General features: G+C 41.4%; 1 protein-coding gene across 3 annotated transcripts; it reads left to right on the top strand.

The window, feature by feature from the left end:
* Positions 1 to 98: 98 nt before the first annotated feature.
* On the top strand, positions 99 to 8,350 carry cbx3a (chromobox homolog 3a (HP1 gamma homolog, Drosophila)). Of its 3 annotated transcripts, none has more exons than XM_071919253.2 (6): positions 112 to 221; positions 750 to 817; positions 6,305 to 6,444; positions 6,681 to 6,837; positions 7,227 to 7,321; positions 7,644 to 8,350. In XM_071919253.2, the coding sequence occupies exons 2-6, from the start codon at positions 776 to 778 to the stop codon at positions 7,768 to 7,770; spliced, it is 561 nt and encodes a 186-aa protein (XP_071775354.1). In that variant the 5' UTR covers positions 112 to 221; positions 750 to 775; the 3' UTR covers positions 7,771 to 8,350. The 3 variants fall into 3 exon arrangements, with proteins under 3 accessions (XP_071775355.1, XP_071775354.1, XP_071775353.1); XM_071919252.2 differs by having other exon boundaries at positions 6,302 to 6,444; XM_071919254.2 differs by lacking the exon at positions 750 to 817 and having other exon boundaries at positions 99 to 221; positions 6,302 to 6,444.
* Positions 8,351 to 12,325: the final 3,975 nt, after the last annotated feature.

The following is a 12,325-nucleotide window of genomic DNA, read 5'->3' as shown; positions in this document are numbered from 1 at the left end:
TATATAAGATGTGCAAGGAAGCACAACAGTATTATAGAAAACCAGGATAGTCGTATGAGAGAGAAAGCGAAGCGCGTTTGCCTTACCGGCACCCGTAGAAACACTAGAGGAAATTTTTGGCGCCTGCTGCAGCACCGCAGATGACAAGAGGTTAGGAGGCTGACCGCGTGGTAGGAAGCATCACTGCGGCATATTCCATTGTTTTTTATCAAGATAATAAGGTATGTATGCAGAAATAGCTTGTAATTTTAAACGTTGCTGCTTCACAATGCACTTACGCGACTTAATCACCGAACCCAGGCTCGTTAACGTTGTCCTACAAGCTAGAACCTGAAGCAGACCACAGTTTCTGCAGAGTTCACTAACGTTATACCGTTACAATGATTGAAAGCCTGCTAAAATATGAGTGCAATATAACCGTCGTCTAATTAATTCGCATGTGTATTGTATATTTTTTGGCTCCATTAACGTTAGCTAACCGTTGAATATTGTGTTCCAGCATTTAGTCTTGTTCCCATCTAACGCTAAGTGTTCATTGTTGGCACAATGTTTGTATGGGGCCCAGCTAACGTTGCGATGTGAGCGTTTCGGCATTAGCCAACCTACTAACTTGTACTTCGGGTAACGTTAGCTTGCCTACAATTGGGTTTAAACTTTTAAGATGGGTTTGAGTTTGTTATTCACATCGCTCATAAGTAAAACACGAAGCAGTAATTGAAGTAAAGCAAAGGATTGTTTCTCCCACCCAGGCCGAAATAAGCTAGCTAAAGTTAGCATGCTGGCTAACCTAACTTACCCGAAGTTACATTCGGCTAGGGTAAGTACTCTATTTGCACAACACTTACAATATCATCAAGGTTATTGATATGCACCTATGGCGTTGATCAGCGTAAATAAGTTAACGTTAAACATTAACGTCACTTAACACAATAAGCTACTAACGTTAGCCAGTGTTAGCTGCCATGTGAAAAGGACCTTAAGGCCATTCAATTGGTGATAAAAGGCAGCAAGAAGAGGTCGGTAGGACATGTGTGTTCGGAACCGCATACTAACGTACTGCCTACTACATACTCAATGAGTAGCCTATGTACTGCATACTGCCTACTAAATGATTGAAATTAAGTATGCCATTACCAGCAGACTGTTCACACTGAAGTATACAGCCAAGTATACCAGAATGCATTTCGCACCAGTCGGCAGCGATAGCGGGGATTTTAAAGCAGGCTAAAAGCTGTTTTGGCTCTTAATATGTCACTGTTAATGTCACTTTATTAAGTTTTAATATTTTTTCAGTAAGTAACCATGTAGATTCCCAATATGTTGTCAGTTTATCCAAATAACGCCTGTTTGTAAATCTGCTGCAACGTTTTCGGAGATTTGGGACCAGGACCGTCTGCCTCGCAGTCCGCCATTCCGCAGTCTGAAGAGACGCAATGCATTTTGGGGCAGTTGAGTATGTCCAGTAAGCCCACGCCATACTCAGAAATTCTCGCTAATCTAGTATACATCCGTATGTCGAAACTGGCCCGGGTGGGCGGAGTCAGCACTTGATAATAAAACGGGCTACGCCGCGGCGTGCATAACAAGTGCAGATATGTATATGCAAATTACAGCAAATGGACAGCGCTTAGAAATGCGGCGCCAAAGCTCATTTATCTACTAAAGCAAGGAATCTCTGTCTGTCTGTGAGTCTGAGTGAGTGTGTATGTCCTTCGCATATCTTGAGAACCGTTCGTCCGATCTACTTCACACTGTGGCGTGTGTTTTGCTGGGGACCAAGGACGTGCAGTGTCGGATTTTGTGCAATTTGGACACGAGACACGTAAGGCTGGGTATTGGCAAGGACCTCACGATACGTATCACGATACATTGCGATATGATACATATTGCGATACATTGCAATACTCTATATAATTTACTGAAAATTTAAAAATAGAGCTGAAAAGGCCTGGAATTAAGTCATTTTTAGGGCAAGGCCACTTTGGCCTTTGATAAATACAAATTTATTGGGACATCACGGCCAAAATGTAGGGCACCAAGGCCAAAACCAATGGTTATTAAAATCCTTTTTTCCGTCCTTTTTCCTCAACAAAATAAATATCCTAATAGAAAAATTAAGTGCTGCAGTGTGATACAGCACATAATAAGATGGCTCAGACTGCAAAGTTAGTTACATGTCCAGTAACACACGATAACGTAAGTGTAACCCAGGTTATTTTCTGTAGCTACAAATTACAGATGTTCCCTAAACGCCTCATGCAAGCTACCGCTACTGATAGCGTTTTTGCTGCTCTCAACCCAGTTAATTTTGCTATATTCTTCATTACAGCGGCTAATTACCCGCTGTACATTTAAACTTACTAGGGCTGGGTTTAAAAAATCGATTTTCCGATTCAAATCGATCTTCATTTGAATGATCCGATATCGATTCATAAAATCCCGAGATCGATCTTTTAATATATGCCCAATATATGCCTGTAGAGTCTGTAGAGTTGCACAACTTGCTAGCGCTGGCTACCGGCTATTTAGCCATCTACTCACATCTGTCTGGCCGGCTGCTTTTATAACTGAATGTCACTAAATGTTCACACTACCAGAATTTGGTGGGGACAACAGAATTTTTGAATGAGAGTGACTGCGCATGTCTGTTAGCCTACATACTGGAGCAGACTGAAGTAAAATAACTAGACTCAGACTGTCTGTACGGGTAACAGGAGTCACTCCACTCCTCCGATCTCACGATGGCTGGAAATAATGTCTGTAACCACAGTAACGTTTACTTCAGACCAATATGGCGGCTACCATCGCCTGTATTTTCAGTTTATTTGACACCAGTAACACCAGTAACCAGAGGCGTCAGTTTATCCATAAGATCTTAATAAACCGCCATTGACAGCGGCGTCATATTCTCTTTTTCCATCGCAGGAACTTCATACTTTTAACGGCAACATTTGGGCTGAAGGCCGCAGAACTGGAACAACCGCAATGTTGAGGAAACAGACTGGATCGAAAAATTGAGAATATCTCACAACACTTACCTCCGTCTCTTTCAAATTAAGGATGATAATGTTACGTAACATAACGAGTGTTGAGCCTTAACGTCACGTAACAACGAGCTGTCCAGTCCCGTTCTGGTTCACACTACTCGGACTAACCGAATCCGCTCTCAAATTCAGTATCAGTACCTGAATTTTTCAGGTAGTGAGTTTGGTTATAGAATGCGGTTGTCACTCTCCTTAATAACTGAACTGTGCGTGAAATTGCAAGGGGAGTTGTGCGTTTTTTTAGATGTTTCAAAATAATAGCGATCTCTGCCGAGCTTCTGCGCAACGCGCAGCGAACGGTTGCCATGGTAACGACGGACTCAACTGAAGTGTTACAGCTGAAACTACTGTATAACGCTAAATACAAGGCCTTAGCTGAGGAGATCATTTTAGGGGCTTCATTACCATGACCATGTAAAATCATTATTTAAACTGATTTATGTTTCCATCATTATTGGATCTCAGTTCTGTGAGTGCAGTAGTACTCAGGAGAGAGATCCAGTCTTGCTCTGAGAAGACTATAATATGCACTTTGGTATTATATTTATTACTATTTGTAATAATATTTTTGTTTTAGACTACTTATTTCTTCTGCACTGACTGAAGAAAGTACATTAAACATTCACAATTAAAAAACATAATCAGTTTATTTTTCAATTGAGCATTGATCCTGTAATAAAAATGTTTGTTATTTTAAGTCATGTTTTCATAAACATATTTAAGGTTTGTTTATTAATTCGGTAAAAATGCATCACCGGAAAAATGTATCTTGCCATCGCAAACATCCCTTAGCCGGCTACTTTTCCCATCTGGCTGGCTACTCAAAAATTTGGGGAACCCCCTGCTTGCACTATATTGTGTTGACTGCTGTAGTGTGTTGGTCATGTTAAATAAAAAGTACATTAATGTAACTGCTTTGGGGTCAATTCTTAATGTAAACATTGATATTTTTAATAATGCACCAGGTTAGAGGGTTCCTTGTACAATTTACAGCATTAGTTCTCTGAGAATCTCTTTCATATCCAAGCAAAATTGATATTGTAACTGAAATATCCCTAACCGAATCGATATTGAATCGAATCGAATCGAATCGGGACCTTGTGAATCGGAATCGAATCGATTCAGGAAATCATTGGCGATACCCAGCCCTAAAACTTACACTAGTTCTGCTTAAGCACTCATAGCTCTCTCCTTCTTTTAGCGACTTTCTCGCTAATCTCACAGTTGTTTACACGCTTTTCAGATCTGCTAGTTACTTAGCTTAGCAGTTAGCGATGGCTTCTCTCTCTCCCTCTCAGTTTAATTAATAATTAGCTGTTAATGTTTACGTTAATGTTACATATATTTGCGGGAGTGGGAGAAATCTCGCGCAACTGTTGATGTCCAGCGTGATGACGGAGACTCTGGGAAACGTGAGTTTGTTTATTTGCTGCATCAGGGCCTTAAACTTTCTTTTAAGGCCCTGACACACCAAACCGACGTCAAAGAACCAGCGGCGACGAAGGCCGACTGTTGCGTTGCCACACGTGGCCTGCGTCTGGTCCAAAAAGTTGCACTTGAACACACCGCAAAGACTACACCCGACGGCCAACTAGTACGTACGTTCTGCGCCTGCGTGAGGGGAAATCTGTATTCGTCATTCAAAAAGGGAAACCGGAAGACCTAGGACTGCAGATATACAAACCATAAACAAAGCAGCGTTTGCTTAACATTTTCACACCACTCTCGCTCATCACACACGGTTTCGCTACTTCTAATCGAGAATATGTCTGATAAGAAGTTGCAAATGGCACTGGCGTTGTCAGCCCTTGGTCTTTTGGTTGTGGCTTGTGACTTCGTCGTTTGTTTTTGCTTTCGTCACTTCCGCTTCTCTTCTGGTGTCAATCAGAGTGATCTCTCTCACCGACGGGCTCCGACGCCGATTCAACATGCTCAATTGGCCGAAAAGCCACCGACAGGGTCCGACTAGTGCCGACGGTGCGGGACACACCGCAAAAACTAGGGACACCGACGCTTACCGACGGCCCGACATTGGCTGGCGGCCGACCGTCAGCCTGGTGTGTCAGGGCTTTTAAGGGCACAACCTGGGCACAACGGCCAGTTGAAAACAGGGCATGCCAAACTGGCCGTGTGGATAGTTAATTTTAGAAGGGGCATTACGGCCACACTCTGGGGCATCCACGGCACTGGCCGTTTGGCCGTGGTATAATTCCTGCCCTGCGTACATCACATTATATTGATAACTCAGCGGACAAAGTGAGTCAAAACCATTTAATTCAAAGGGGTTTGAGGGAAATTTAAGGACATTTTAAATCCGTTTAAAACATGAATAATTTTTTTTTAATGTATCGATACAAGGGGCTGGAAAATCGATACAGTATCGTGGAAAAAAATATTGCAATACTCAGCTGTATCGATTTTTTTGCACAGCCCTAGCGACACGTTCATTATTAACAAATGTTGAATAAACAAGCGAACAGCGCTCTGTGCAGCAGCGGGGCGAACGGGCACTGCACTAGTTGAGTCAATGGAACGCCGGACTAAAAGGAAAGCGCCACTTTCTTGTATTTCACGTCATTTTGCGTTTTTTCTTAAAAATTAACCGGTTAGTTACCGGTTAATGGGTGTCGGCCTATCGAAAGCAAAATTAACCGAAACTGACATCCCTAATCCGGGCATTTCTCGCGTACACAAAATTCACATGCTATGCAGTTGGAACGCACTACATACTCAATTTCACGTCATACTTAAGGCTCCTTTATGCTCCCTTTACGTACGAAAATAAATACGTCCATTTCAAACGATGTAACCGTCACTGCCCACATACTTCCATGCGTCCTTTACGTTGGCATCATGTTAAGCAGTACATTCACTAGAGGGCAGAAGAGAGTCAAAAGTGTGTGTGGTACTGCTCCGTTTCGTCTGTATCCGTAAGCTTTCAGAAAACGTGCACAAATATGGACGACATGAACGCAGAGTACGGGCAGAAGGCTCCGTCCGTATACGTATTTAATGTTGAGCATAATTGAGCCTTTAGTATGAATAGTACGTTAGTATGCGGTTCCGAACACAATAATACACTCACCTTAGCTAGGGTTAGGTATGGTGTCACCAAACTAAGTGCTCGGGCCTCTCATCTGAAACATGTACCCTTTATGGCATAGGCTACTGATTTCATTCCATTGCAACATGAAAAACTAAATCTGGATAAGAGCATCAGTTGACGCCCTCAGACCTTTTTTCTCTTGTTTTTATAGCAGAACATGGGCAAGAAGCAGAACCCGAAGAGCAAGAAGGACTTACAGGATGAACCTGAAGAATTTGTTGTGGAAAAAGTATTGGACCAACGTCTTGTCAATGGGAAAGTAGAGTTCTTCCTGAAGTGGAAAGGATTTACAGAGTGAGTTCACTGTGCCTGGGAAACCTGCCCTCCGCTGAGCTGGAAGTGCTTCCCTGGTATGGGGTCGTGCAATGCTTTCGTCCATGGTCATTATGGCTGCATGAAGAAATTGCAATTCTACACACAAAGCCAGTTTTAAAATGTAATCTGTTTGCTGCTTTGTTGATAATGGAATTTGGTGTTGGGCAGTGTTCAACTGTAGACATGCAAACACTGATCCTCTGATTCTCACCCAGTGCTGACAATACGTGGGAGCCAGAAGAGAACCTGGATTGCCCAGAGCTTATTTCAGCATTTCTGGAAGCACAGAAGAATGTGAAGGAGAAGCCTGCACCTGTCAAGAGGAAGTCCTCAACAGATGAGCCAGAGACAGAAGCCAAGAAGAAGGATGTGGTGAGTTCACTTAGGCCTACTTTTGTTTCATAGGCCTCTTCAACCTTTATCGCTTTTCCAGCAAGGTGACCCCAATTTAGTCCTTTACATTGATTTAGCTTGAAATTGCTCCCACAGCCAGAAAAATGTGAATGGTAAAACATCACCTTTCCTTATTGCTCAGCCCACACAAAAATATAAATCACAATTACAGCACAATTGTTCATATATCATGATATAAATATCCAAATAAGAGCTGTTATCAAACTGCAGCACCTACTGAACTGATCCTGGAATGGGCCCAGGAGTGAATTACCCCCATATCTGCAGAAAGGTCTACAGGAAACACTGATCCAATTTGTTGTGTAAGCTCCTTTTGATAAATGTCTTTCGCTGTCACTGTTTTTAAGAGTGAGAAGCCCCGTGGCTTTGCCAGAAACCTAGAACCAGAGAGGATCATCGGGGCAACAGACAGCAGTGGCGAGTTAATGTTCTTGATGAAATGGTGAGTCACGAATAAGAAAGTAACCCCGTTTATCTGCACACAGCTCACACCTGGGCACTTTTGCATGTTTCACACTCGAGACCTTTTATGTAACTATAATTAAATCTGTTGTTGCCACTTGTGATGAAACCATAGCTACATTGTAGGCCTCTGGGATAAATAATAAATGTGCGTTGCTGCTGTGATAACTGAATTTCCCTCCAGGTTAAATAAAGTACCTATCTTATTACATGGGGTGATGAATAACTTTGCAGGCAGATTTGTAATAGAAATGGGTCTACAGTTAACAGTTATTTTTCTCCCTCTTTGCCCTGTGCTACAGGAAAGACTCAGATGAAGCGGATTTAGTCCCAGCCCGCGAGGCCAACACCCGCTGCCCCCAGGTGGTCATTTCCTTTTATGAGGAGAGACTGACATGGCACTCGTGTCCAGAGGATGAAGCTCAGTAGTACCACCTTTAGGTCCCTGCAGTCCTTTGCCTCCCCCCCCCCTCCCCCGTCTTACACCCTTTTCCTCAGGACTGACATTAACACTTATGGCCTGCCTTCTCGTTTTAGCTTTCTTAGTTATTTACAGGATGTTTAAATGTTGTCAGTGTATGGAAGTCAAGAGGACAGCTACATCATTGTACATAATTAGCACAATTGGTTGTGAATGGGGCAGGTTATGATGTTCAGATGGGGATAATGACAGAATGTCTTCTGTTCATATAGTAAGTTTGATTTGAAGGCATTTCACAGTTTGGAAAATATATTCCATGAATTGATTCAAGCTTTATTTTTCCCATATTCATACCTGGTGTAATTTTGTAAGTTGTGAATAGCTACTCATCTGTTTAGCCGTCCTCCAGCTGTATTATGAACATAAACGTATGTAAGAGGCTGGTATGATGTTTATTCGCTTTTTTTTTTTTTTACACTAATGCAGATATTGCCTACTTCAGTATAGACCTTAAAGTGCATTTTGTATTCTCCCTTTGTAAATATTGTTTCAAGTTGTCCAATAAAGGTTTTATGCTACCACCTTTCACTGCTCAGTTTTTATTGCTGTGAGGAAATGCCTGCCGCTCATAAATTTCCGTCTAGTTTCTCCAAATTGAAAGCTTAGATTAATTGTTGAAAGCTGAAAATGTAGACCTACCAGAGCTTTCATTTTGAATGTCCTTTGAGAGCATGTGGAGCCTTTTCCCCCCCAACACTGATCAGCCTTGCTGCTCCTGTCCTTTGTAGGCTACTCTTAATGATGTGACATGCTTGGCTACTTATCAGTACACAAATGGGTTTTAATGCTTAACTGTTTAGAGGAAATCAATGATTTATCTGTCTGGTTGTTTTGTCAAGAAAAAATGTGTTTAGGAAAGGAGTTTCAAGTAGGTTAACTGACGATGTTGATTTCAACGTGGATTTTGTCTGTATCACTGTTCCATGTATAGCCAGATCAAGGGGCTGAAGACCTACTGTTGCTCCAATCAGAATCAGCAGAGGATGTCGCACATCGCTTCTGATCATCTGGGCCCTCTAAACGTTGGGAAAGATGATGTTTCAGATGGCATTCCAGTATCAACTGGGAGTGTTGGTATATTGCTAATATTCTCACCCACTAACCCCCAGCTAAAACCATAAGAACTTTGTGGGAGGGACTTTATATTGCTGTTTTTAATTTTTAACATAGCCAGCTATACCAGGGACATTGTCACTACCATCAAAACTTTCTAAAACTCCCCACTCAGTGCAACTTGGTTTATGACAATTCATTCTTTAGCATAGCAGACAGTGTTTTGGACTGACAGGGTACAATAGATTTTGACATAACCAAGCATGTGGATGGCATGGGGAAGAGATATAATCTATAAAGATTGTCACCCTACTGGATGACAGAATGTCTTTATTCACATCACAAGATTCCAGGGTAGAATGTTTTCAAGGTATACGTTTCTCTGTGTGTGTGTCCCTTATGTATAAGTTACAGCTCAGGTTTATTCTTGTTGGTTCCATGCTGTTCCATGTGCACACAGCCAAACTGAAACCCTTCCTTTGGGCAAGCACGCGCAATGAAGGAAATGATAATAAATAAGCATTAAATGAGCAATGAGATGTCACTCTCTGTTAGTGAATTTATTATCACATTAAAGCAGTGATGTTACCCACATCTAGACAATTTAACGACTGTCCTCTGATGTCTCCAGCTATGACCCCGCCTGTGTAGCCGTATTCTGTGCTGCGACCCTCTAATGTCGTTAAAGCTCAGTACCTGACCTCTAACAAACGGCAGAGATCAGCAGTGATGTTACTTGAGCAAGACCCAAGGCATGGTCACAGCAAGGAGAAGTAATCAAAGTCTGTCTGTTGTGAAAAACTTGAACGACTTCCGTCTCCATGCTGCTGGATCATGGAGGGCCACGTCGCCAGCTGGCATGGCCACCTCCGCAGCCGTGAGGAGAATAGTCTCATGACTGGCATTAGGGTATGGGAGATGGACTTTGGACTTCTGCGCAATTACTGTAGAGGACGTTTCTATGGCAACTCATCAGAGTTTGCCGTTTCCATGGAAAAATCCCTCATGACATGTCCCTAAGCAGCCAAAACGACTAGGACTTCTTCCAAACTGACAGCTTGCAATCAAATTTTTCCAAAATAGTAAAAAAAAAATAATAATCATGCATGCATGGTCCTGTGAGTGGCTCTGTATAAGGTCCCTTTTCTATTGTTATCTCAATGTGGTTTTGTACCTAAAATATGGATAAAGAAAATTAATCAAAGCTATTAATTTCTTTTGGCAGCTAATACCTATAATATATGAATTCCACTAGAAATCAACCATGAGCCACCATTTGTGATTAGACCCTAAAGGTTTACTGGGAAAACTGACATTTTACTAAAAAGGTGTCTCTCTTGTCCATATAACCTAGACCACAATGTAAAGGTCCTGATAATGGGGATAGACTAGCCATCAACATGTAGGCACATGATTTGAACCATAGCTTATTAAGGTGTGAAAGATTTTAAGGAGCACAAAAAGCTAATGAGATCTGAACCTTGTGTGTTTTGAAGTAATCTTTCCTTTTTGCTTGGGGTTATGGTGATATGGTAATGGAGGACTAGTGATACGGTGCACAGGAAGGAAATCCCTCTCTCTTACTTACAAGTGTAACAGAGCTAGTTTCCACTTTCCCCAATGGCCAACCAATTAACGGAGGGGAGGTCATGTCACGGTCAAAGTATGCAGCCGAAATTCTGAGATGGCGCAAACTGAAATGGAAGGGGCATGGAGAGGAAAAGCTGCATGGAACCCTCTTTTATATTAGCTGGAACAAATCAGAAAGAAGAATTGGGGGGAAAAGAGAGCAGACTTCAATATAATGCATCGCAAAACAGCCATTCACACATTTCATAGAAGGATATCTTGCAAAACCAAAATATCTTGATTGAATCAAGACTCAAATCAATGCCACACAGTGATCAATTGTATGCTAATTTGCTGAGACCATCACAACAGTTTACAGTTCACAAACATGCATGGTATCTGTAAAAAGGAAACGGGGTCAAACCATGACTACGACTACATACTATACATATAACTATGACTAAGTAGTATCAAATAAATGTATATTATATGATAATAGGGGAAAAAAACATAAATTAATAAAAAAATGAAAATATATATATATATTTTTTTTATGGCAAACAATATTGGTGGTTGTTTGCCATATGATGATCACTGACTGGAGATCAAAGTTTACAGCCTGGTATAGAAATTCAAAACAACTACTAAAACAAATGTAGAACAACTTTGTTTTTGTTTGAGTATGAGTGAAGAAATGGGGTTTGTGTGTGTGTGTGTGCATGTATGTGTGTGTGTACATCTCTGCCAGCATGTGTGTGATTCATCTGTGGCCTTGTCAGTATGGCACATGATGGGTATCTAATAGTCCAGATCAGAGAGCAGTTTTCTCACTTAAAGGCAATAATCAGCCAATCTAGAGGCCACAAATCAAAGTTAGGATGAAAATGAATATCAAAAGTGAATATCAGCTATTGGAAAACTTTCTATCCCCTGACTTTACCCATGACAAAAGGCCTTTGTATGCAAATAAGCAGACCTTAGCCCTCATGTAGTAGTTGTACCTGAGGGGAGGCTACTAAGATGGCAGTGGAGTATTTAAGAGATACCACTCATGGCTAGACCTCACTCAGTTTGAGTATCTTGACTCCTTGATTGGCCGGGATTGGAATAGACCTTGGTAAGAACCATTTGATTTGACGTATTATCACCTCATGCATTTCCTACCCATTACAATATGTATGTGCATGTGTGTTTAGGTCATGTTCTTTTCCATTGTGTCCAGTCGTTTTGATCCAAGTAGTGTGCAGATTCCTTGCCTTTTCTTATGAAGAGCTACTACATGTAGGCCAGAATTTATCAGGGATTATGCTTCATCGGGACAGTATTGTAACATCTGAGCATCAGGTAGAACAGGTTTATCCTGTGATGATGATACTGGGTGTCACTGGTTTAAATGTGTCATACTGCAGCAGTGATTATGTAAGACATAGAATGTACTTTAACAAGTGATAGGTCCAGACGTGTCATGCCCATTCAAGCTGGGGGGACACGTGCCCCCCCAGCTTGAATTTTATTTTATTACTATTATTTTTTATAATATGCAGTTATGATCATTTTATATTATGAGTCAAACGTATTCTTCTAATTATGTCATAGATCATACCTCAAAAAGTCACACACCCCCTTTCCCTATGGTATTGGTTTCTTCCAAAAGTTGCAGGATGAAATCGGTTCGCATCAGCAGGTACGCGCGCACACAGCACTCTGTTGCGCATCAATGCTGGAGGAAATGTAGGCTACAGTTTAACGGTGTGCTGCTGAAGTGGTTTGTAGAGCATCAATCCCTTTTTCAAACGTGTGAAAATGAAACGCAATTAGTTATACACACTTAATTGCATTTGAGAAATATAGGCATAGTTTGCATAGTAAAATAGTTGGCTA

The sequence above is a fragment of the Centroberyx gerrardi genome, chromosome 19, assembly GCF_048128805.1.
Source record: "Centroberyx gerrardi isolate f3 chromosome 19, fCenGer3.hap1.cur.20231027, whole genome shotgun sequence".
Lineage (NCBI taxonomy): Eukaryota > Metazoa > Chordata > Actinopteri > Beryciformes > Berycidae > Centroberyx > Centroberyx gerrardi.
Note: the sequence above shows the minus strand (reverse complement) of the source record. Positions and strands in the feature narration are given on the sequence as shown.

Bases quoted from the DNA above. Each gene is read 5' to 3' on its own strand.
- cbx3a (XM_071919252.2), top strand. From the start codon at position 776: ATGCTGGCTAACCTAACTTACCCGAAGTTACATTCGGCTAGG. The intron at 818-6,301 runs GTAAGTACTCTA...TTGTTTTTATAG, and splicing joins CGAAGTTACATTCGGCTAGG to CAGAACATGGGCAAGAAGCA. The intron at 6,838-7,226 runs GTGAGTTCACTT...ACTGTTTTTAAG, and splicing joins AAGCCAAGAAGAAGGATGTG to AGTGAGAAGCCCCGTGGCTT.